Source organism: Protomyctophum parallelum (genome assembly GCF_964188405.1).
Source record: "Protomyctophum parallelum genome assembly, chromosome: 15".
Classification (NCBI taxonomy): Eukaryota; Metazoa; Chordata; class Actinopteri; order Myctophiformes; family Myctophidae; genus Protomyctophum; species Protomyctophum parallelum.
In genome coordinates, this window is record NC_139710.1 from 18,292,655 (window position 1) to 18,316,750 (window position 24,096).

The 24,096-nt window shown below is 41.8% G+C and overlaps 1 protein-coding gene across 1 annotated transcript in view; it reads right to left on the reverse strand.

Moving 5' to 3' along the window:
- dmxl1 (Dmx like 1) overlaps positions 1-23,501 on the reverse strand; it is a 77,232-nt gene extending 53,731 nt beyond the window's left edge. Inside the window, exons 1-12 of the mRNA XM_083784947.1 lie at positions 23,201-23,501; positions 21,026-21,261; positions 17,869-17,994; positions 16,279-16,356; positions 15,530-15,608; positions 14,997-15,144; positions 14,493-14,559; positions 13,395-13,594; positions 8,484-8,688; positions 4,471-4,651; positions 3,858-4,031; positions 3,250-3,491 (exon numbers count right to left, since the gene is read on the reverse strand). Of these exons, the coding sequence (XP_083641073.1) occupies positions 3,250-3,491; positions 3,858-4,031; positions 4,471-4,651; positions 8,484-8,688; positions 13,395-13,594; positions 14,493-14,559; positions 14,997-15,144; positions 15,530-15,608; positions 16,279-16,356; positions 17,869-17,994; positions 21,026-21,109 (1,584 nt within the window). The 5' untranslated portion in view covers positions 21,110-21,261; positions 23,201-23,501. The remainder of the gene's footprint in view (positions 1-3,249; positions 3,492-3,857; positions 4,032-4,470; positions 4,652-8,483; positions 8,689-13,394; positions 13,595-14,492; positions 14,560-14,996; positions 15,145-15,529; positions 15,609-16,278; positions 16,357-17,868; positions 17,995-21,025; positions 21,262-23,200) is intronic.
- Between the last annotated feature and the right edge of the window lie 595 nt (positions 23,502-24,096).

Below are 24,096 nucleotides of genomic sequence, written 5' to 3' on the forward strand. Positions count from 1 at the left end.
CTTTATCTAATGAAACCAGCCAGGCCTAATCAACCTGCATGTCACTGACAGCGATTCTATCAGGTCCCCTGACTTCACTGACTGACTGACTGACTGACTGGCTGCATCATGACAGACCTCATCATTTGGCTGCTGATTAACCCATTTAGGCCTGACGTCGAAATTTAAAAAGAAATATTTTTTTAAATGTATTTTTTTCTGAAAAACCTCATGTTTCTATATCGGTGGTTCTCAATATTTCATGTCAAGGACCCCCAGAAATATATGTAATTATCCGCCGACCCCTATCTGAAAATGTGTCGTTTCAGGGACCACCTCCCAGAAGCAAAGATTCAAGTTAAAAACGTTCGCTCTGAAAGAATATATATTCAACGCTTTGCACCACATGTTCATGATTTTTCAAAAATAGCAGACCTACAAGCTTGTAGATCTGCTATTTTTCAATAGCTAAATTATAACACAATGCTTTAAAACACCAAAAGGGGTTCCCGCCCAAAATGGGTTAAAACGCATCAAGGGACTTTCGAATTTCATATGAAGTCACACTAATTAGAACATAATTATCTCGCCGTCTTGATGGGAAGCTATAAGAACGGGGGTGCCAGACAATCACAGCTGTCAAAGTGATTCAGGAGGCTCATCGAGATGGCGGCTAATGCTTTTTGCCAAAGAAGCACACTAAAGTACAATGCAACGGGCTAAATATATTTGAACTTGAAGGGTCATAAAAATACAGCAAGTTGGGAATGGGAATATTTATGGGCAATCAGTGTCAACCGTCACAGATTACATAAATATCAGTTTTCTGCCGCTAATGGGAGTGTCAAAATTTTGTCTTGGAATATATAACGGGTTGGCCTAAAGTGAGGACATGGCAGCCTGCTCCAGTTACGTGGGAGGAACACTGAAATACTGATAGGCTGAAGTGAAGCCTGATGGGTGGACTCATGCCCCTTTGTTCCTCTATTTTAAAAGAAAAAACTTCTGATCTGTGTTACCAATCTACAAGATTGGCAACACATGACTGAACCCAGATCACACATGCAAGTACGAACTTTTCTTTACAGACTTACACCAAGCTACAGGCACTCTTCATCTGTCCTTTTGAAACCCTATACTTTGTTGATCGGGGTCCACTGGGAGTCTACTTGACCGCTCCTTTTTTCCTCCTTTCTACTCTTTTGCAGGAAATAGCCCATCTGCAAGCACACAATGCAACGTATTGTGAGCTTGCAGATTTCACTTATTATTGCCGAATGTTTGTGTTACGAGTTATGACATGACACAGGGGGGTCCCGGGGGGGGTCCCGTAACATCCAGACCCCCTGGAAGGCACCCAGGGGGCAGGCCCGGTTCCGGCGAGCCACCCTGCGTCCGAAATGGTTGAGAAATGACAGTTATCGTGTGGGGGTCCCTCTACTGCACTGTACTGTACTGTCCCTGTACTGTCACAACCGAATATACAGTTAATGCGCGTGCGTGTGTGTGTGTGTGTGTGTGTGTGTGTGTGTGTGACTGTGTGCGCGTGCGTGTGTGTGTGTGTTAGGCTGCACAAAAGTGTCACGCTATTTTCGTGCTAGAACAGAACCAGCCAGGGACCCAGGGACACACATAGATTTCTATAGACAAATTCAGAAACAGGTGTCATATTCGCAGCTTACGTATTTCCTGTAGGCGGACTCGACATAGCTGCAGAGTTTGTTTAAACCCTCACCAGGCGCACCTCTTCTACTACAGTGAACGGTAGAGTGACTGATGTTAGTCTGCCTCAAACGTTACTTTTACCTGCTTTTTACTAACACTAACATTACAAAGATGCCCAGAACATCGAGATGAACCAGTTTAGTTTATGGCTGCTCCAACAGTAGTGGCAACATTCCAAAATACATAACGTCAGTCTTACCAAATACCCAATCTTTATGTTTTATGAACACATGGCTGCTGTACTTTATAACTCATACTAAGCATTTAAAGTATGAGGTATAAAGTACAGCAGCCTTGTGTTCAAACATCAGCCATAAACTAAACTGGTTCATCTCGATGTTCTGGGCATCTTTGCAATGTTAGTAAAAAGCAGGTAAAAGAGTAAGTTACATTAGAGGCAGACTAACATCAGTCACTCTACCGTTCACTGTAGTAGAAGATGATAGATAATTTGTATATATTTTATGGGTGAAGGGTCCCTTTGACCTTTTGACCTTTTAATCTTTTTTAATTGCCCTGGGACTGACATTTGATGTCCGGCTGTCCCACTGACGTTAAAATAGTATGTTTCTGGCCCCGCCGGAGACTAGATAGTACCCCTTTTCCCTAGCCAGCGTTGGTAGATAAGAATTGTTTTGTTTTCGTTGGCCATAACACCCAGCCTCTGTGTTTTTGCCCTTGAAAGTTAGTATTCGCTCTGACAGACTGGTAAACTGCCCTGTCTCCCCCGGTTCCACTAAACTGATATTGCAGGTTCGGACTATCTCTGCCCCGTGAGATAGTTCCTGTGTGCAATATTCGTGACGTCTTGCATTATCTGTCCATTTGTTAACAAATATGTTTTTTAACCTTGTTGTTCAACACATTGTTCGGTGTATTGATTACGGTATGCTATATCAACCCTGTTCAATTTGAACATGGGCAGAGATCGTTGTGAAACGCTGTCCGGATGACATGTCTTCTTCTCTCCCGAAACAATGGTGAATATATCTGATCGAACCTCCCTCTAAGTTCTGCGTGTCTGAGTTCTCTTCTTGTGTCTGTCAAATTCATTCTAAGGTATATTGGTTAACTCTGTTATACTCTGACTTTTACTCATTATAGCCTAAAAGGTTTTTATAACCATTTCTGTAAAGTTACAAGCCCTCTGCTTCTATTCTGGTAAAGAGTATTTATGGTACTTAGATTACTTTCTAAAGTATTTATTCAGTTCCGGTGCTCCGGAGTTCTTTCTAGCTCTAGCTCTCAAGCTATCGATCCTAAGCTATTGTTTATTATTATTTAATACAGTCCTTATACAGTCCTTATACAGTCCTTGCATTATAGTCTTTTGGTGGAAAAATATATTTTGGTGGAAAAATATCCATCAGAAGAGGTGCGCCTGGTGAGGGTTTAAAACCCGCAGCTATGTCGAGTCCGCCTACAGGAAATACGTAAGCTGCAACCATGAGACCCGTTTCTGAAATTCGTTGCACCACTCAAACTGGGGAAAAGTTGGATGATGAAAAAGAGAGAATACAGCATCCATCAGTACCACGATCCTACCTGTGCTTGTCTGAACATGCCCGGCTGGTATTCATCCAGCCAGTCAACATGCCAGACCAACAGGGAGCCATCCATGGGGTGGATGCTAAACAACATGTCCGCCGCTTTGTTCCAGTCTTCTAGCAGAACCTCCACCTGGTGCTCCACAGCCGCCAAATGCAGCTGCATGGGTCCCTGGGGATCCTCGGACACTGGCTTGGTAGCAGGATTCTCCTCGTTGAATGTATCCTCATCTTCGTGTTCTAAATAAAAATGAAGCATAATTGTGGTACTCAAAATGCAACAAATTGTTTTCATTTATCCCTCTTTAACCCATTTAGACCCGACCTAATTTTTTTTTAAAGTTCTTCTATATCCTCCAGTTTTCTGAATTAAATATTTTCACGATTAAAAAAAAATAGCAGACCTACAAGCTCGTAGTGCGCCACTCGGTGGCGCGCGCTATGAGCTTGTAGATCTGCTATTTTTCAATAGCTAAATTATAACATAATGTTTAAAATACCAAAAGGGGTTCCCGCCCAAAATGGGTCAAAGTAACGATGAGACAAAAAACATCCACGTATACTGGGGTGTTTTTACCATCTATAATCATCTCGTCTTTGGCGTACCTTCCTGGGTGCTTTCGTTCTGTTCCAGACTGCCCCGAAGCTGCTGGAGGAAGACCTCCATGGCTAGCGTGAGGTGGAGCTCCTTGTTGTTGAGCCAGTGGACAGTGAATAGGCCTCCTGGTTCTCCGTCATCCAGCCCGCACAAAGAGGAGATGGAAGGAAGCAACGGGATGTCTGGAGTGAAAAGAAATGAAGAACAAAGAATTGTGCTGCTGGTATGCGTTTGTGTGGGCCACTCCTGTTAAATTTGGAAGCCAATTAAGACGGAATATGAAACATTCTTGAAGACATGACTATAGAGATAATGCTAACTGATTTGTGTAAGGTTTTCCACAAATGTGTAGGAGTAATATAAAGAATGTGTTTTGCAAAAGTCGGCCTCCTGGTGGCACAATAACAAGCCATGTGGAAAGATCTGAGGCAGAGGTTCTTCCTTGGCGTTGCGAGGATGTGAATGCAAAGTTTCACATTGATTGGATTGACACAGATAAACGGACAGGCGAACACAGGCAAAAAAGCACTGGGCTGGAATTCATGAAAGGAAGGATTTTCATTGCAAGATCCACAATGACTTTTTGGGGGACATAGAGCTGGGTGTGCCTCCGTTTCTAACCTGTAGCAGGGTTGATGCTGGCAGCAATGTGGAAGTGGCAGAGGGCGTTGGCGTGAGGCATGCTGCTGTTGCCAGTCTTGTGACTGTAGTGCCGGCTCTGCTGATGAGGCAGGCTGCCCATCACGGATGGCTGGACCACGCTTCGGAGAAAGGACGAATGCCACGACTCCTGCAGATTCAACTGGACAGAAAACAAAAAGATTGATTAAAACCAATGTACTCATCAACAATGAGAAGTATTCCGATATTTGCATTCCGTACCAAATCAGATGGATTTGTGGCCAACATGCCAAATGATGGCAGATTTTTTTCTTTTTTCACAATTGGCAGGCATGTGCACATACACACAGACTCTGAATCCGTTTTATATCTGCGTAAACAAATCGGCAATGTACTTAAGTTATAACAGCACTGAAATGCTGTCCAACAGCACCATGACTGTACAACCCTGAATCATTATTAGTTAAATTATTCTGCAGAAAATCTTTCACTCTAGTCTACACACATGACAGGCGACAGGCCGTTTTCTCCGTGTTGCCCATCAAGCCAGTCTTGAGGAAAAACAGTATTATGGTTCATCCTGCGCAGGCTGTGATGTTTTAATGAATAATTCCACACATGTACTCTCACAGACTGTCCTAGGGGCACAGTGGAGGAATTTGCATACCAATTTTTCTTTCCTCCCTGTAATCTATCATGTCCCCAAACTCTATAATTGGCAGCAAGTCCCATAACCACGTAAATGGCCATATTCAAAATTATAGCAAACCAGATTTAAGCATTGTGTATGGATGGAGCATAATAAGCCTTCAGCAACAAACCTAAGTCAGCTGTTGCTCAACGTACTAAAACATACTCCGAGTTGTGTAGCCAACAAATGCATCATAAATAAATAATTTAATTTAATTTAATTTAACTGTCAAAGGAACAGGAACAATGTCAGAGTAATAATAAATGTGAGGTGTGTGCGACACAGATCACAGAAATGGGGCTAATTTTCCCCACTGATGCTCCTCTTAAGTGCAATCTGAAAACAAAGCCCTCTGCCAGATGCTCAAAGTGTGGTCTGGAGACCTCAAGGGGTCCTTGAGGAAGTTCCAGGCAGTCCACAACAAAATATGGAACATTTTTACCACTTTAATCCCATTTTATACTACAAGCTCACAAAGCGTCCCATTACTGCCCATTTTGAGCTTGTAGATCGGCTATTTTCTAAACATTTTGAAAATATTTTCAGATGGGTCTGCAGAATGCATGTCAATTTGGTGGTCCTTGAAAATGTTTGAGAACCACTGCTTTAGAGTTCAACTGGCCTGAAAGTTACAATCCAACCCAACCAGTTGAGTTGAAGCCAAGCAGTTGAAGCCAAGCCAATAACTGCCGAGTCACAGTCACTTCAAACTGCCATTTGTAAAAAATATAAATAAATCGTTCATGAATAGCCAATAATATTTAATGAAGACGTAATGCACTTGTTCCTCGGGCAAACCTGGAAGCAAACTCCGCTTGCCCGAACGATTTATTTACTTGCCACGGCCCACGGGCAGTCGGGCAACCGTTTGTGTCAACCCCTGACTATTATCCACTACTTATGAACATGACAATATGCTCATTTCAGCTAATTTACATTGATGTCTAGTGGTGATAAGTTGACTAATGTGAGATAAATAATAAAATACATTCATGAATACTATTTGCTGTTCACTTCAGAAGGACCTCCACAGTACTATTGATTTGTATAATCTTTGGAGTCTGGTGTTCCACCATATTTAGACATTTAGTTTAGGTATTCTTGACTTCATTCACTCAACTTTATTTCGGTGTGTGAGGTCCTGTGATTTCTGTGTGCTGCCATCACACACACAGGTGTGACTGCAGGCAAGGCCATGGAGTCATGCAAAACCACCTGGGTAAAACGCGTATATATCTATTCTACGTCCGAGCATAGACATGGTAACGCCCGCCTGCCTCTGACTGGCCTACAGACACTGCCCGTCTTGCCTGACCTCCGAGATGCAAGGGTACTCCGTGGTGAGAAGTACAAGAGAATGGCAACACGCGACAGTAACTTGTAACTTTAATTGTTGTAGTAGAGGCAAACTAATATTGTTTGTGCAGTTTGCTTTGATTGAATAATTGATTGAACACGTATGTACTATGATTTGATTTGGCTGTGTTCTAAATTAAAGTGTTAGTGTTGATTATAGTGTATTAATCTAATTATAGTAAACTAATAATATAATAAAAAAGATAAAGATCAATGTATTAATCTAATTATAGTAAAATAATACTATTATACAAAAAAATATAAAGATCAAGGGAAAAGAGACCTTTTTACAGTACAATAAATAAACAGGCCAACGGCATAAACAATATTAGTTTGCCTCTTCTACAAAAATGAAAGTTACTATCGCGCGTGTCAAGCTGTCATTATTGCGTATTATATCGTACTTGTATTCCCCACCACGGAGTAACCTCGCGGCAGACTATCCAGCATGTATCTTCCACCTCGGAGGGAACTGGTAAGGCCGGCAGTGTCGGTAGGCCAATCAGAGGAAGGCGGGGCGTTACCATGTCTATGCTCGGACGAAGAAAAGATATACGCGGGTAAAACACAGGTAGGAAAGTGAATTCCCAATGCCTTATATGGGGATTGGTGGGGCGGTTCCCTATGCTAATTAGGATGCTAATTAGGATAGGTGGGGCGTCTACCTATGATAATTTGAATGAACTGGCACACCCCTTCAAGTTACGAGGATTTGGATTCATCATCATAAGAACATGCATACGAACAATTCTGCCTACTTAAGAACGTTTCATGAATCTGAATCTCTTAAGAAATGTAAGAGGAAAAGTTAGGAACTTATTGGCGCATGAGGCCCACTGTCTCCCCCTGCGTAATACGCTAAACCCACTATTTGTTTTATGTGTTTAATTCACCATTTTGTAATAATTAAAAATAAATAGCCGATTGGTCATGGACCTGGTGACGAGGTGGACGCGTTATGATGACGTAACCGGAAATCAACCAACCGCCTGCGTGCAAGGGCTTCTGGGAAACTGAGTCCAATGCAAAGTGAACGAGGGGGTAGGGACAATCTTAGCTCACTTTGCTCTTTGTCTATGACCCGGATCACGGAAGTGGCTTTTTTGTCGGCTCAATAACAAATCATTGGACTGTTTTCAAACACATTTTCATGGATCAAAGATGCAAATACTTTGGCGTATGCTCCAAAAGGTAATTAAACAATCCCGGCAGCCTTGGTATATATGTCATATATTAATATAAAGCCCTCAAAGTGTTCAGCACTACTAACTAAGCCTTGAAAACTATCTTCATGTCTGATAGCCAATTAATTTTCCCTTTCAACTCTGCTAAGCCTCCTCTCTCCTCTGCTTTTTCTATCTCCTTCCTCCCCCGTTCTTGCACTCTTACTCTCTATCTCTGCAATAATAGCCAATGTGCTGCATTAGCAGTGCTGTGCAGAAGACTGTCCACTGCAAGGCCGTGCAGGATGAGCAACAAGCTACAGTGTGATTATTCTTGCATGGCATTACTCAACGGAGATGATATATATGACTGCTGTGCTACAGTATCGTAAAAACATAATCCTTTTAATGCGTTGCTGTCGTGACCTTGGCTAGCTTAGATTATATGTCAACCTTAAGGCCGTTTCCTGTGTTGTGCTTTCAAATTAAATTGCGAGACTTCAGTCAGTGTCATAGCTTAAGTACTGTTACAATATGGGCACCGAAATAGTGCGTTAATAAAAAAGGCAAGAAAACAAATGTGTCAAGGACAAGTGGAAATATGCTCTTGAGCTTTTTTGTGTATGGAATTGTTCCTTTGTGCATAATGACCTCAGCCACTGACCCTTAATTGGAGAATGATTCTGCGTCTTCTATAATGCATTAAGTGTACTTGAAGTTGTTGTTTTAGTAGCCAAATCAGATTATTTTCAATCCAACCTGTGCCATTCAACCGCACACTGACAAAACATTTCGAGACTCACCTCTGAAGGTCGTTCCCCCTGCGTCTTCCCATTAGAGGCATTCTTCCTGCTGGTGCCAGCGGACCGGACCGGATCATTGGGAGGAATGTTGCTATGGTTGTTATGGAGACCTGACAGGAGGCTGTCGCCCGGCAACAGCGTCTCTGCCCAGAGGCGACACACACTGTCCTTGCAGCAGGTTAGCAGAACATTACACACTGTGCCCCTGTTAGGAGGAGAGGAGAAGGTTACAGGAAGGTAGTGATGTTATTAGTAATCACAGCATCAGTGATGAGTGTTGATAGGGCAGAAAAAACATTACAGGCGTACGCATAAACAACAAATGTTGAGGCTTTTAGGATGCAAAAATATAGTCATTTACATATTTTAAAAAGTGAAAGAAGGAGTGGACATGGTGCTGATGACATCCACTGTTTTTTCACTGTTCTGGAAGAGCACCCAGGGTGCCTCAAGTTAAAACAAAAAAATAAAATAAAAGCAGTACAAGCACTCAACATCATCGCTGCATTTTTCCCATTTTAGTTAAGAGGGCTGGGCTAGGAGATCTCTTGAGTGATCAGTTCAGTGCGAGGCTTGAAATTGAGTGACAGGTGAGTATCTGGTTGCCTGGTAAGATCAAGACAAAGGCGCTGCAAGCTGTTCTGCTTTGTAGACTGCACAGGAAAAGGCGACACGCCCTGTGTTTTTCAGCCTGCAAACAGTGTCTGGTGTGATCGGCACCTAAGAGCCTGAACATTGTTTGTTCTGTGTAACGTTATGTTGACCTCTCAGTCACGGTATATCTATCTAATGAAACGACACTATACAGTGCTATGTCCAGGGCTGCACACAACTTTTTTTGGTCTAGTACTCAGAGGAGCACCTGGAGGAGTTACTTGGTGCTCCTAAAATGCGGCGACCCATCTCACCGGATGGATAAAAGAGGGATGCATGAATAACTTATAGCAAAACGATATTTATTGGATAAGTGGGGACTGGGGAGTCAATGGAGAGTATTGCAACTCTAGATTCATCCCATTATTAAAAAAAATCTAGAGTTGCAAATTGCAGCTACTGTATAGGTCCATGTGTATTCCAGCCCTATATGCATATTCTATACAAATTTCTTAATACTTCCTAAGGATAATATGAGCATATATTTAGATACTTTTTATTTTATTTTATTTAAATAGGCGATCTATATACTGGTAGTACACAGCAGAGATAATAAACACAAACATACAGCTTCTGCATACTGGTAGTACACAGCAGAGATAATTTGAAAACTGACAGCTAAATCAAACTAGTATGCTTCCTGACATCTAATTTGAAGCTTTCAATTTAATGTCGGCAGGTAATATTCTGCTGTAGTCTAAATATTGCTTATTGCAACAACAAAAATCACCTCTGATTTTAATGCTTTGTAATGAAACAGGTTTTTCACATAACATCCTCACATGCAGTAGTGTTCCTGTGCCATAAACAATAAATGGAATCTAAAGCATTGGAATCTAATTTGTTCCTGAAATGGCTGTCTGCATGCATTGCAATCACAGGATTTTGCTTAATTTTGTTAGGGATGTATTGCAGCACTATTCCCAACTAGATGTCTTCTTGCAGCCTAAAGCCCAACACACACCGTCTGTGAAGCGGGTGCGCAGCAACGCGGCACAGAAGTTGCAGCGCTGCAACGCCTGGAAAATAGAACAGTGGCGTATCGGAGCGTCAGGCGAGGCGTGAACGCGCGCCAGCGTGCGTCGGACGCCGCCGCTGTGGGATAGGTTCATTGAAAATAACGGAGGCGGCTGCTTTGACGCGCGGCGTTCGCAGACGGTGTGTTGGGCTTTAATCTGCAAAATAGGTGTATCATGCGAGTCCGTGAAGGATTGTAGGTCAGGAACGGTCATTAACAATGGAACTGATCAGCGCTGATAGCAAGCCGCTCTTTTGAGAGTACAGTACACTGCCCTGTGTTCATTTAACTCAGACTTGTGTCCGCTGATAGCACCATTTAGTATGCATCAATTGCAATTCCAAATTCTAATTATTGTACGGTTTAAAAGTTCTGAAATGAGAACGGATACGAGTGATCTGGATTCCAAAGGTCCCCCTCCTTTATCTATATTTAATGTTTTCTATTTATCTATTGTCTTTATACATTTCTAATTAGTTTAATATGCAAAGACTCAAGGTGTGTCTGTTTGGTCAATTAACTTTCCAGGCACTTTAGTAAAAAAGAATTGCCGTGAGCTTCGTCAGGTGCTACGCTCACGGCGAAACGCGTTGTGCTAATAAATAAGTTGATGCAGTAAGTTGTCCGTCTCTGTTCCCTGGAGTGTGCAGTCCCTTCCTTGGAAGGTTTTTCTCTTTTTTGATGTCTATGCCTGCTAACTAGACTTGCACCTCCTACGGGTCTTTTTGGATGTGCAGGAGTCCCTTTTATGTATATATATATATATATTTATATATATTCAGTACGATAGCTCATTGTGATGTATTCATATTTTACTATTTACTTATTTATTTCTGCTCAAATTATTTTTATGGTACCATAAATAGTCTTTTTGATACTGTGTAAGATGATAACAGTAGACACATGTGTTCAATTACATGCGATTGTATCTCATACAAATAGCACACTTCCTGTTGTTTTGTCACAACAAGGCCGAAACGGGTATGTTGTCCACTCTCGTCAGAGGTAATACATTCATGTGAAAAGGACATAAGTGCTGGCATTTTCTTGATTTCATTCTGTATCTTCGAGCCTTGCACCGTGAAGGATTTTGTTCTAGTGCTGCGGGTTGTCTGCTTCGGCAGTACTTATTCGCTTATAGTCAATTAGACAGGCATGCTGAAAGGCTGCATTGGATATTCGGACAATCCAGGCTGAAAGCTTCTGCACTGTAAACAGATAACCATGTATGAAATGCAATTAAAACATATAGAAATTCCCATTTAGTGAGAAATATCTGGCATGGCAATTTATTGATCTGGCTACAATTACTGTTGCCATGATCACTGGAAAGTGACAGCTCTTACAAATGCACTTCATAACCAGCTCTCTGAAGATGCCAATATTTTCCCCCTGAACTGAATGTGACCTTTAACGGTGGTGTTTGTGAATTGAACTTTATTCGCAATGAGGCCCATTTGCATACAAAAGTTCAGATTTTTTTTGCACAAAATGTATGCATATTACCTCATTTGAATGTGCAAATAGCAAAGGAGCCTCAATGCTATTTGCACGCGTTTCTGTTTAGCAGGCACAAAAGCCACAGAATCCCTTGAGAGTGTAAACATGGACCCAAATGTGTAAATATATATACTGTACACCCTCAGTTACATCAACACTGAGGTTTCTCTTGTGTATAACCCAGCTTTGAAATTACTACTCAGCTCATTAAAAAAAACAATCACACCCGTGTGAAGTGAGGGGCGCTAATATATCAAAGTCTAACTCATGTTGATAAGGTGAGGTAATGGTGATGTAAAACAAACTGTGCAAACACAAACATTAAAAGCCATTAACAATAAAGAGACAATATGATGTAAATGACACATTATGACGTAAAAAAAAAAAACAACATTAAACCTGTGTATAGGAGCCCCTCAAAAATACTTAATTTCCGGCCAGCCCTCTTTTTGAAACCGCCTCCTCGCCACTTGCCCTACACACTTGCCCTCGATATGCAGTGTTATGCACCATATTAAGTGCCGTCCGAAACCATGCAGCCTTGAGTGGAAGTGGCTTATAAAGCCCTCAAGAGCGAGTCTATGCTGATCTAGACTCGATTGCCTTGTGCAGCCCTGCTCTCTGTCCGCATGGAAACCGCGACCTACAAATGTAAGTACCAAAACAAATAAACAATCTTCATCTGATGCAGAATAGACAACGCTCCAACTGATGTTCACAAGGGCTCTTTATTTACCCCACCGTGAAAAACTATAAATTAAACCACACAAACAAAACACCTTTTAACACAATGATTTATAAACACCATGGATGTATATGAAATGTCCTTTGACAATCACGCTGTAATTCCTTTATGTCCATATTAATGCAATCCACATGTCACAAAACACGATGCAATGCAATATAACTGTACAACCAAAATAACAGAACACAATGGCAGGAGGGCGAGTGCATTTCCAAACTGTTTTTTATACACAGCACCCTAATCAAGCGAACTTGATTCAGCTGGAGGGGCACTTCCTGACGAGGGAACCTCCCGAGAGCACTTCAAGTCAAGGGACTGGTTTAAAAAAGGGCCAAAGGCTGTTAATCCAGCCTGACAGCATGTCACGGGTTCGAGTCACGATCCTAACGACCTTTGCTGAGTGTCACCTCCCATCCCTCGCCCCATTTCTTGTCACACTACTGTCTACCTCTAGACAGCTCTACTTCTCACCTTGCCACTACAGTACCGGCAATGTTGCCAGACCTTGAATAATGACGTAGCCACCCGGTAACCACCCACTATGGTGGTTACCGGCACTGCACTGAAGACCACGAGAGTCAGGAAACTCATAGGAAATATAACTAACCTATTGCATGTTGGTCCTACGAATACAAGAACACTCCAAAACACACTCGCTCCGGGTCAAATGCGGCGACCTCGGAACGGTCGCCACCAGGTATTTTCCCAGCGTAACCTCAGTAAAACCATGCCTAAAACTATCCTTATTCCTGAATTTGGCAATGACAAAAGAACATACAGGGGGAAAAAAACCTAGAGTATTATTATTTGAGTGCAGGTCAGGGGACATATGACATTGTGAGCCATCACCGTCTTATCTCTATGTTAAATATCATAACTGGTGCATTGGTTAGAATAGGTGAATTGCCACATCCCTGTGTTAAGAGTTAAACATATCAGATTCTAATTCATACATGAAAGTAACAAACCAGAAGGCTCAAAATATGTGCCATACCGTGGCATGTACTTGCTAGTCTTCCTCCAGGAGAAGCCGGTGACAGAGCGAGGATGGGCCAAAAAGACAAAGGAGAAGGACAGATCCCATTGGTTGTTAATGCTGTAGCTGCTGCCGCTGGGCTCCGGAGGTGTGAACAGTCTGGAGATACCAGACTGCCACTTACTGGTGCTGTACCACACCTTGACGAGGCAGTCGTCCTAAGGGGAAACCAGTGGACAGACAAACAGAGGACATAAAGAACACATACAAATAGAGGATTTGTGAGGTGAATAATGAATATTCCCTGGAGATATATACAGAGAAAGGTGTGGCAGTGACGTGCTAATTCAACAGCACGAGTTGATGAATATAAGATCAGAGATGCCGTTGATCCCTGGGGAGAAATTCGGGTTCCAATCCATAGCAGCAATAGCAGTAATGTTGAGTTTCGACAATCACCAGAATTCCCTATCCGCATTCCTTTCTGCGAATCCAGCATGCATGCATTGCCTATAGCGAGAAGCCAATTCATTCAACAGCAGGCGTAGTGCAAAAAGATGGATTTAGCTGTGTACTGTAGTGTTAAATCACACCTGTGTGAAGTGAGGGGCGCTAATATATTAAATTCTAACTTGTGTTGCTATGATTAGGTGATGTAATGGTGATGTAAAACGGTGTCAAAACAAACATTAAATTCTCTTCATTTTTAATGGCATTTAATGTTTGCATTAGGAACAAGGTGACGTAAATTTTCCCTTCATTGTCAATGGTGTTTTTAGAAAACATTGAACTAAAAACAAACATTAAACCTGTATATAGGAGGGGCTAGGGCCCCTCAAAAATGCATGTAGTTGTACAATTAAAAAGATATATATTATGAATGCTAGAATCAATGCAGAAAAACTATTACGGAGCCATTACCGGTAGTCAAATTAATATTATACAGTATATCATATTAACTATCTGGACTTGAAATTGAATTCTACAACAGGTCTTAAACAAGGGGTTGGTGGATCTCTACATTGGTATGATCACAGTAATACTGTTTTTATGAGCCTTGTTGTCAGGCTGAGAATAAATGTCTTGAATGGCTCTCTGGGTGCAAAGCCAACAGACCTGTCCAGCAGTAGCAAAGAAATCCCCGTCAGGAGAGAACTTCATCAGATTGATGGGAGAGGCAGTGCTACAGTCAGAAGGAAAATGGAACACGAACACAATCGTTTAGAAAAATAGCAATGCAGTGAATGTACGGTACTCGAACGGTATATACAAAAGCAATGTGGATATTGTCACATGAGAATACATTAGAATGGTTTCAACATTTGATTCAGTAGATGGATATTAGGTATCTGCAATTTTTGAAAAGGCAATGAATGGCTTGTGAAACCAGTCACAAGCACACATACTGTCCAGCATAGACATTAGGGCTCGGCAATTAACCTAAAATATATAGAAAGTTTAAACCGATATTTAGAACCAATAACAGACTTAAAATTGCTCCTGTAGGTTAACCGAATAATCGAAAAGCCCAAACAATAGCCAATTTACAATTTGGGATCAGCTATATTGAAGTCCCGTCGGCCAGCGATTTGCGGACATTTTTCAAGCGTGTGGTCTTACTTGCAGTGCCAGATACACCTCCAGGCAGACTGAGAGGAGTCACCAATGGTCATCTCAGTCTGCTGCTCAGCCTCCTCGCACACCTCCTCTGCCCCGCCACCGTTACACCACAACTGGAGGCTACTAGAGCCTGTTAAGAGATGGCTGCCTGGAAGAACCAATCACATAACCACAGTCACGTGAGATTGGCCATTTGGTCATATTTGTCATATATAAGTGGTACAAAACAAATATAATGACAAGTCCAAAGTAGGGACACCAGGTTGAAAGTTGTTTAAATATAGGGGCATAGAATGTTTCTGTATTGGTAAATGAGCGCACCATTTCTATATAGTTGTATATGAAGCAGTAATAATGTGTAGTTGTCACAAACTCCCAAGGCACACATAAAGCTTAGAGGTTTTTTCAGCATGTGTGCAGACTCTTCTTTTTGATATTTCTGTTTGTCTTGCACCTGGACCGTTGCAGTATAGTATGACTGTGTTGTAGCTTTGTGTTGTACTACACAAGGTGTGCTCCTCGTTCAAATGTACCTGTGGGGTGCCAGGCCAGGTTCCGCACTGTAGACTGCAAAGCAAACTGCCCAGTCTTCTGCCACTGGTAGTTCAGCTTCTGTTCACAATAAACAAAAAGAGAAGTCTCAATGACAACATAAAATAAACATCCTTCATCATAAATAAGATGGTACGAGAGCTAACTAATTTATTTCATATCAGGAGGTATGACGATTGTCTGTGTGAACCTCCTGCTCTCATGTGAATCACATGACATCATGCATGATCCTCAAGCTGTGTCTGAGATGTCTATCATCTTTCCATTCCACGTGACCTGACTTCTCTTGCAGGACCAATGTCATAAACATGAGACTTCTGAAAAGACCTATCGATATAAGATCATTCCATTGGGGTGTTAAAAGGGGTATTTCACTTGAAAACCCATTGCTTTTGTTGTTTGGTTAAATATTTAGATACTCTATTATATGAATTTTATCAGACATGCCCCCCTCCAATTACAATTTATAAACGCATTTAAACAAGACTTTTACCATGTTAAACTATTTGAAAACATATGTCACTGTTTGTTTTTTTCGGATTCTTTTTTTGTTACTCGTATAGGAAATTATGAATACATTCTTTAAACTTGAGCCTTTACTGTGGTGGTCAAGGTTGAGCTGCAACTGAAAGGTCAATGAAAAGTGCTGAATGAAGAAAAAGGGTCTCGTTTTCTGGGCTAATGTGAAGACATGCATGACTGATTGTGGACTTAACAGTTGGCTACTCACTGTCGACGGCCCCTCCTTCACATCTTGGCGATGAACGGGCTCAAAAACACACACAATGCTTCCATAGGAAGCTGCAATCTGTCAGCAGAACAAAACATACATTATAGCTGGGGTTTGAAGTTAAACATTACAATTTGTAAAGCATGTCTCTGTGATTACTTCTACATATTTAAGACAAAACAGAAAAAACTTCTCAAAACAGTATGTCTTGTTTCAGAAAGGTCATACTCAGGACTGGCTACTGAACTTGAATTACTTGAAAAGGAGCCAATAATATCATGTGATTGTCATTTGTTTAATCCTTTGTTGAGTCAGCATTGCTGTGATTGCAGCTTGTACTCCTCCCATTAACACATTGGCTCCGTGCTGCAAGGCCAGTGCCAGTAGCCACTGTCACTATGGTAAACAGACTGGATGACTAAAATGCCTGGATAGAAATAATGATTCTAAAAAAGGCCTGGGACCTGGCTGGATAATACAAGTTGTGTGTAATGAGGTAAATAATATGCCAACTGTCAAGGATGCTGAATGCCAGGAACGAATGACAGACACTTTGACTTACACATGCATGTGTACCGTACATGTGCACCACAGATAAGAAAAATATATCACACCCGTGTGAAGTGAGGAGAACCCACTGTATTTATATCGGCCACATGACATCTTATGGACTGCCATTCAGTATTGTAAACAAACATTAAAGTCCATAGACTTAGCTATAGCAAATGATTTACGTCATAAGTGCTCACCTCTAAACAAACATTGAAATATCATCAAAGTCCATAGACTTGGCTGGCAAAACTTTACGTCATAAGTGCTCTAAAACATTGTAAGATCCTCACAGTCCATAGACTTGGATGCCATATGATGTAATCTTCAAAAGCCATGCATTGGACGAGCTAGCGCCCCTCAAAAAAGGCACGCACAGGACTTAGTGCAGACAGACTATGACTCAGAGTCAGAGCATTGTGACATACATTAGGAAAATACATTGTTTCTTCTACACAGGATGACTTGACTACAGGCTTCAGAAGATTTTTATAGTTTTCCATTTTGGAGAAGTAGAGGGTGATACATTGGCAGCTGAAAGCATTCGCTCTCTTTTCCCCGCCTTGGCACATTTGTCTCTTTCCACTTTATCTGTATTACAGCTTGACGTGTGGGTTTCATGGTCGATTCTATCAGACCTGTTGACAGCAGTGCAGCGATCCAGGCCGTAAAATAACTAATCATGTAGACTCTGACCCATATTTAGCTTAGATAGCTTATAATGCAGCCTGATTTGAAAAGGACACTGGGCATTGATTGCAGCGAAATGCAGTGGTAAATGTTTGGTCCGGAGCTGTTGTTTGACGTGCCTACCCCATAGGTAGCGTCAACACATATTTTTGAATGGGCGTGGATAGCGATTCAGGGGCTGAAGCCAGGCTAACATCTGACAACTTCGATAAGACAAATAACAGGACTGGGGCAGCCATGAGTTTAACTTTGAAGTGAACAAGCATCAACATTACATGATTTAACCAATATATATTTTAATTATCAATTAATTGGCAACACAAAATGTACCTGGGAAGTGATTGTCCTTACCTGTGCTCCCTGTAGGGGGCAGTCCACGCAGCCCACCTGAATGTTGCCATGCTTGGCCCCCGGGATGATCTGCAGACGCTCAAAGTCGCTGTCCAAAATCACAACATCACAGCCCGATGCGTAGGCCTGTCACATGACAGGAGAAAAGACAAGCAGTTGGAGCAGTGTCTACCAAACACAGGTCTGTGGCATTTTAGATCCCCGTTTTTAGAAGTGGCGATCTGCTGATCTGGGAACATACAACGCTCCGCATCACGAGGGCCGTTGCGAGCTTGTGTCTTGTAGATCAGCTATATTCATTATTTTCGACAGGGCTTAAAGGGATATTTGACTTAAAAAAAAAGAAACATTTTATCGTCTACTCAGGCTTTTGTGAGTACCCCAGACCGTTTTTAAGTTGCTCGATTCAGTATTCTAATTTTATTTGTAACCATGATAGATAAAAAACACCTGCTCTTGGTTCTGGTGATGTTGATGGGGGGTGTGTGTGTGTGTGTGTGTGTGTGTGTGTGTGTGAAAAATAAATGAAAAAAACACAGCCCCTCAAGTATTAGGAGGGCAGTACGAGTTGTGTTTTTGATGAATCCATCTTAAAATAGAGTTTGAAGTTACAATGGGTTTGTATAGGAAGTGGGCGTGTCAGCTAAAATTAAATACTGAATCAAGCAACTTAAAAACTGTCCTGGGTGCTCCCAAAAGCCTGAGTAGATGATAAAAGGACCCAAATTCTGTTTTACATATACCTTTTTTTTGTACATTTGGGTATATGGGGAATAGACCCTTTTGGGTCTCGAGCTGGACACGTTTGGGAAGCCCTGGGTTGGAGGACAGGGATGACATGGACATGTGAGAGCGGTCAGTTGGACAAGCCTTGGACTAATGAGTGACCCCGGGTCCAGTGTCACGACATCCTCACACACATACCATCATATGATAGCTGTGGAGTGCTAGTACGGCAAGATAAGATATGCATTCCATTCTGAATTTCTGTAGTTCTGTGTGAAGGGTAGGTGGGTGGGCGGGGAGGGGTGACCCATCATCAATGGGCTGTAATTCACTGTGACTATCCAGAGATCTAGCCTTTGCCTCCTTCACTAGAGGATGGAGGGACAGAAATAGTTGTGCTATTGATTCAGTCAGTGAGAATGACGGCCCATTGGGAACAGTGTCAGATTCTGTCCACCACAATGTGCAAAGTCAGTCCGTCGCTCACAGTTACTTCACATCAAGGTTTAGTTCAAGGTTTGTTGTTATTTTGAGTACATGTACATAAGAGTCAAAAAAAGATTTTGTAATAAAACATTGTAGCAGCATTAATAACAAGTAACAAACATATCTCTGCTGTCGGGAGGAAACCACCTAACTAAAAAAAAATTATCAGGAAATGAAAAATATGCATTTTTCACGAAATTAAGAAAACCGTATTTTAAAAAGTATGCTCAAAGTTGGTGTTGTGACTTTATTGTCAATTACTTTCATGAGAGGGAGAGAGGTGGTGGAGTTAGCTGCTTTAGCAGACAGTTTGAAGGTCCAATTTAAGAGGTTTTGTCCACTTTACTACTTTTTATTGGTTCAATATTTTTCGAAACACAGACCTAGAGGGTGTTCAATAGCACTGATTTATGCACAAAAAAAATCAAAAACCTCAAATTGAGTTATGAGGTTTCCTCCCGACAGCAATGATATATAACAAACATATGTAACAAGAAAATTAACAACAACAAAAAAACATACTGTATATTCCACAGTTGCTCTAAATCTAAGGGATTATTCAAATCACTTACGTCGTGGAAAATAATCATATATTGTTCATGCATAAGATAAGCCCATAAACCCAAGTTTATTCTGAAGAATATCAAGCATATTTCCCTCAAGGCTTCAGCCTTGCATGTCCTCTCACTCAGCCCATCTCACCCCAAAAGATGTATCTTACAGTCACTTTATAAATACAGTATATAATAAGAGACATGCAAGCAGGACAGCAGAACCATGACAAAGACAACAATAGTGTTATTACAGTCAGACCGCCTGCCCTGAATTTGTCACCAACAAACCTGCTGACACTTTGGTTCAGAACAAAATATTCACTTGAGGCATTGGTCAAAAGGGTTGATTGAATCAAGACAAATATCGCTGAGCTCTGTGCTAAGGACACTACTTTCAACCTGCAACTTGTCTGAACAAGAACAATTTGCAGTTACATGCCGATTCCACGTTGTTAACATACAGTAAATGAAGAATAGTCACATCCACACTAGAATGCTTCGTTGTGAGACCCCACAGTCCACTGGGAGGGAAGAGGACAGGGTACCATTCACCTCAACTACCTTCTCTCCAGGTAAGAACTCGGTTAGAACTTCAAAACCAAAGCCTTATTCACCAAGATAGAATGGTTAAAAGTGACAAACGCTTTCTGTATGTCCATTGTCCAACCTAACGTATTTTCCCACGTCTACCTCACATTTGATATAATCCGGCAAGTACAGTATTGGCTAACACTTCTGTCCTGGACACTTCTGTCCACACAGCAACATCCTCAGCATTAATTTTATGCTGAATGTAGAAAATGTACCCGTAAATTAAAGCTACAGTCTGTAACTTTCCTGTCCTACCTGGGATTCGTACCCAGAATTCACACCCGGGTCCCAAAAGCAAGGGCGCTTTGTTTTTTCCACCACTACTCTAATAGAGCCTGCTTGCTCAGGGGGAGAAATTTAGGTCAAACCAGACCACAGAATATAAGAGAAGACACTGGGTTACACTGGGTTATTTTAACATGTTGTTATCTGCCTTGATTGACAACACAAGTTTACAAAGCAAATGATAAATTCCCAGGTGCTGGACAGAACACATTTACACTCCCAAAGTGGATTTATTCAATTACCACTAGGGTGACATTTTGAGCATTTCCACTCTTACAAAGAGGAAGAGAGACACTCGAAATGTCACTAATAAATTTAATATACTCTGGGAGCATGATCCAGTGTGTTTGTAGACTATACTTACTTCAATTGATTAACACACTGCAACAGCATCATACACTCCAATATCAGCAAAGTTTTTATTTGGGGTCAGACTAGCAGACAATGAGCAACACATGATGCACCTACCGTATAAAGACAGTGAGGAAGTATTTCCAGATCATGGAATAACTTACCGTGAATGGCACATTGTTGACACTCCCCACAGAGAAGCTGTCCCCTGGGTTGACGGCCCCGGTGAGGACCTGATGGAGATTCATGGCTCTTGTTGTTTGCCTGTTATTCTCCTTCCCTCCTGCCTCACAGTACCCTCCTCCTACTCCAGGTGAGTTTGCTTGGAAACCAGTGTAACATTGATGCGGTCATTGTGACATGTAGGCTGTGATTTCACTACAGTAGCCCTGCAGGCTTTCTGAAGGGAAGATGCAGAGAGACAAGCAGAAAGATATGTAAGATCAATTAAGATGGAGAGAAACAGACATGAAGACACAAGACAGCTTGGGATTGACTTTATAGCATTTCATATATAAATTAAAAATGTATTTAACACTCAACACTAGTAGTAAGCTCATGAAAAGGAAACCGCAGAGCAGACAACTGACCCATAATAACCTCTATGCAACATTTATGCTGCCCAACATATTACACCTGCAGTACTAGCCCCATTATGTTCCCTCTCCCTACGCTCATTCTGTAGCTCCGAGATGAGGTCACACACTGGGCCCCTCCCACCGCGTTTCAGAAACGGCACAAGTTTCCGCTATGTAAATTTCTTACCCTAACGCCACGATTAATCCAAACGTGAAGGGGACGTGAAGGGGTTACACTAATTCAACCATAACGCCGCCCAAGAAAATCCAACTAGAGATTTGAACCGAGCCTTTACGTCCCGTATTTTGTCAGTCGCTTCCATGTTTATCAAGGAAGTTGAAAAGCTTTAGCGCCTCCCCTGGTCGAAATTTCCAACTGACTTCAGTTCACTCGACATGCACGCGCACACTTCCTTGATAAACATGGAAGCGACTGACAAAATACGGGACGTAAAGGCTCGGTTCAAATCTCTAGTTGGATTTTCTTGGGCGTTGTTATGGTTGAATTAGTGTAAACCCTTCACGTCCCCTTCACGTTTGGATTAATCGTGGCGTCAGGGTAAGAAACTTACATAGCGGAAACTTGCGCCGTTTCTGAAACGCGGTGGGAGGGGCCCAGTGTGTGACCTCATCTCGGAGCTACAGAATGAGCGTAGGGAGAGGGAACATATGGGGCTACTGCAGTACATGAACGTTTCCAGCCTGAGTGGATTTACTCTGAACCAACCTGGAACGCAGCCAAAATATTAGTAGTACTGACTGTATAATGATGATAGTGATCATTTGTTAGCCTCAGGGTGGACTTACATGCCAACTACAGCACTGAGGATAGATACAACCACCAGTATACAACCAGTAAAAAGACAGTGTACATTTCAAGGCTATGTAAATTAGGAACAAGCAACAATAGGAATTTTCCAATTTCAGGGTGTGAGCAGAATCTCTTGGGTCCTTAAGCTGGGTTTACAATAGCCCATTATTATAGAAATGGGAACAGGTTCTGTCAGTCAGTGATGCAAATGGGTCAGCGCAGCAGAATGCTATTAACTCAACTCCAATGCTGCTGGTTTAGTCGGCTAATCCACTTTAATGTTACTGCTGCTATGCTTTATTCTGAAATCGCTTAACCGTGCAGTCCCAGCACAGGTAGGGGGCGATTATGTCATCTGTCACAGTAAACTAAATCAATCTGTAACTTATGACACATCTGATTCTGAATGCATCATTGTGGAGCAAGGCAAGCTACCAGAATATGCTAGCTGTCAGTTAGCACTGCTTGAGCAGTGTGTCTGTCAGCAATGATACTGACAAATTACACACATTCACTTATCATATCAGCAACGCAGAAATCAGGCCCGTTAAATGTCACAGTTTGGCCTACATTCAGTTACACATTGCAGTATCCGTCCGATTGTAAACTGGACAATATTGATGCTCTGTTCCGTGTCGTTCCGTGTGGCAACTCACGTGATACCGCAACACGGTGCCACAATGTCAATGTCAATTACAACAACTGGATCACGTAATGTCAGCACGTCAGATGAATTGTCTCAGTACATGACTTTAAACATACTGATACTATACTGTCAATCTGAACGAAAGGCATATTGAGTGCTTTCAGGTCAATACATCGTTAAGCTAACTTCTACTGTCAAGTGTGAAGTTGAATTTAGCCCACGGTGATGTGGCCACTGGCCACAACCATAACAAATGTAACACATGCTACTATATGATGACCAGTATACGCAGGTATAAACTTACCTCGTACTCTTGTTAAATATGTCCCGTTACTCTTTTTGTAGCGTTGCCTGGCGAATATAGCTCTTTAGTTACTTGCAATCTTTCCAGCTAACTAGCGATAGCACACATAGCTTGAAGCTTCAGTTATTATAGCTCGTTAGCTTAGAAGAACAAACAAAACAGCTAGAAAAAGCTAAGAGCATTAATTGTGTCAAATTGTCAATGTCGCCACGCTGATATACAGCGGCTACAGTTCTGAATGCAAATCACAACAGGGAGTACCAAAGTTAGCAAATACAAGAGCCCATATCCTGCTCTACGGTATCTGTTCCTTACGTTGGAGATGTGTCACGATGACGACTGTTTAGGTGCAGTGCATTGTGGTACTTGTAGTAACAACATGAAAGCAGGTGAGGTGAACTGTTGGGTGATTGGCTGCATAACAGGCTCTGATGAGCTAGGATGATCTCTGCTACTTTATATGCAATTTTAAGTTGCTTCATTATTAATATTTGCATTACATTACTACTATATAGACAAACAAACCATGTAGATACTGTATTATAGTAATAATTAATAACCAGTAAGACGCCTGAGGGCGAGAAGAAGGGCAACGTTGCGTGTACTGGCCATATATGGAGCGTGTCTTGAGTGTACAGGGTGTGATCCATCAACATATGGAATGTCAAAACCGGTCAGCTCCATATATGGAGATCTAAGGGTGGCAGCAGGGGCAGTGTCTTGAATGTACAGGGTTTGATGAGGGCCCAGGTAGGGCCGGGCCTTAATTTCCGGGCCTGTTGAGAACTCTAATTTTCACCGGCTGCCAGGCATGGCTGCCCAAATAACTTTGGGGCAGGCTTGTCTAGAGTTTAAATGGACAGGTATCCAGGTATCAGTCAAAAGGAAGACATTGA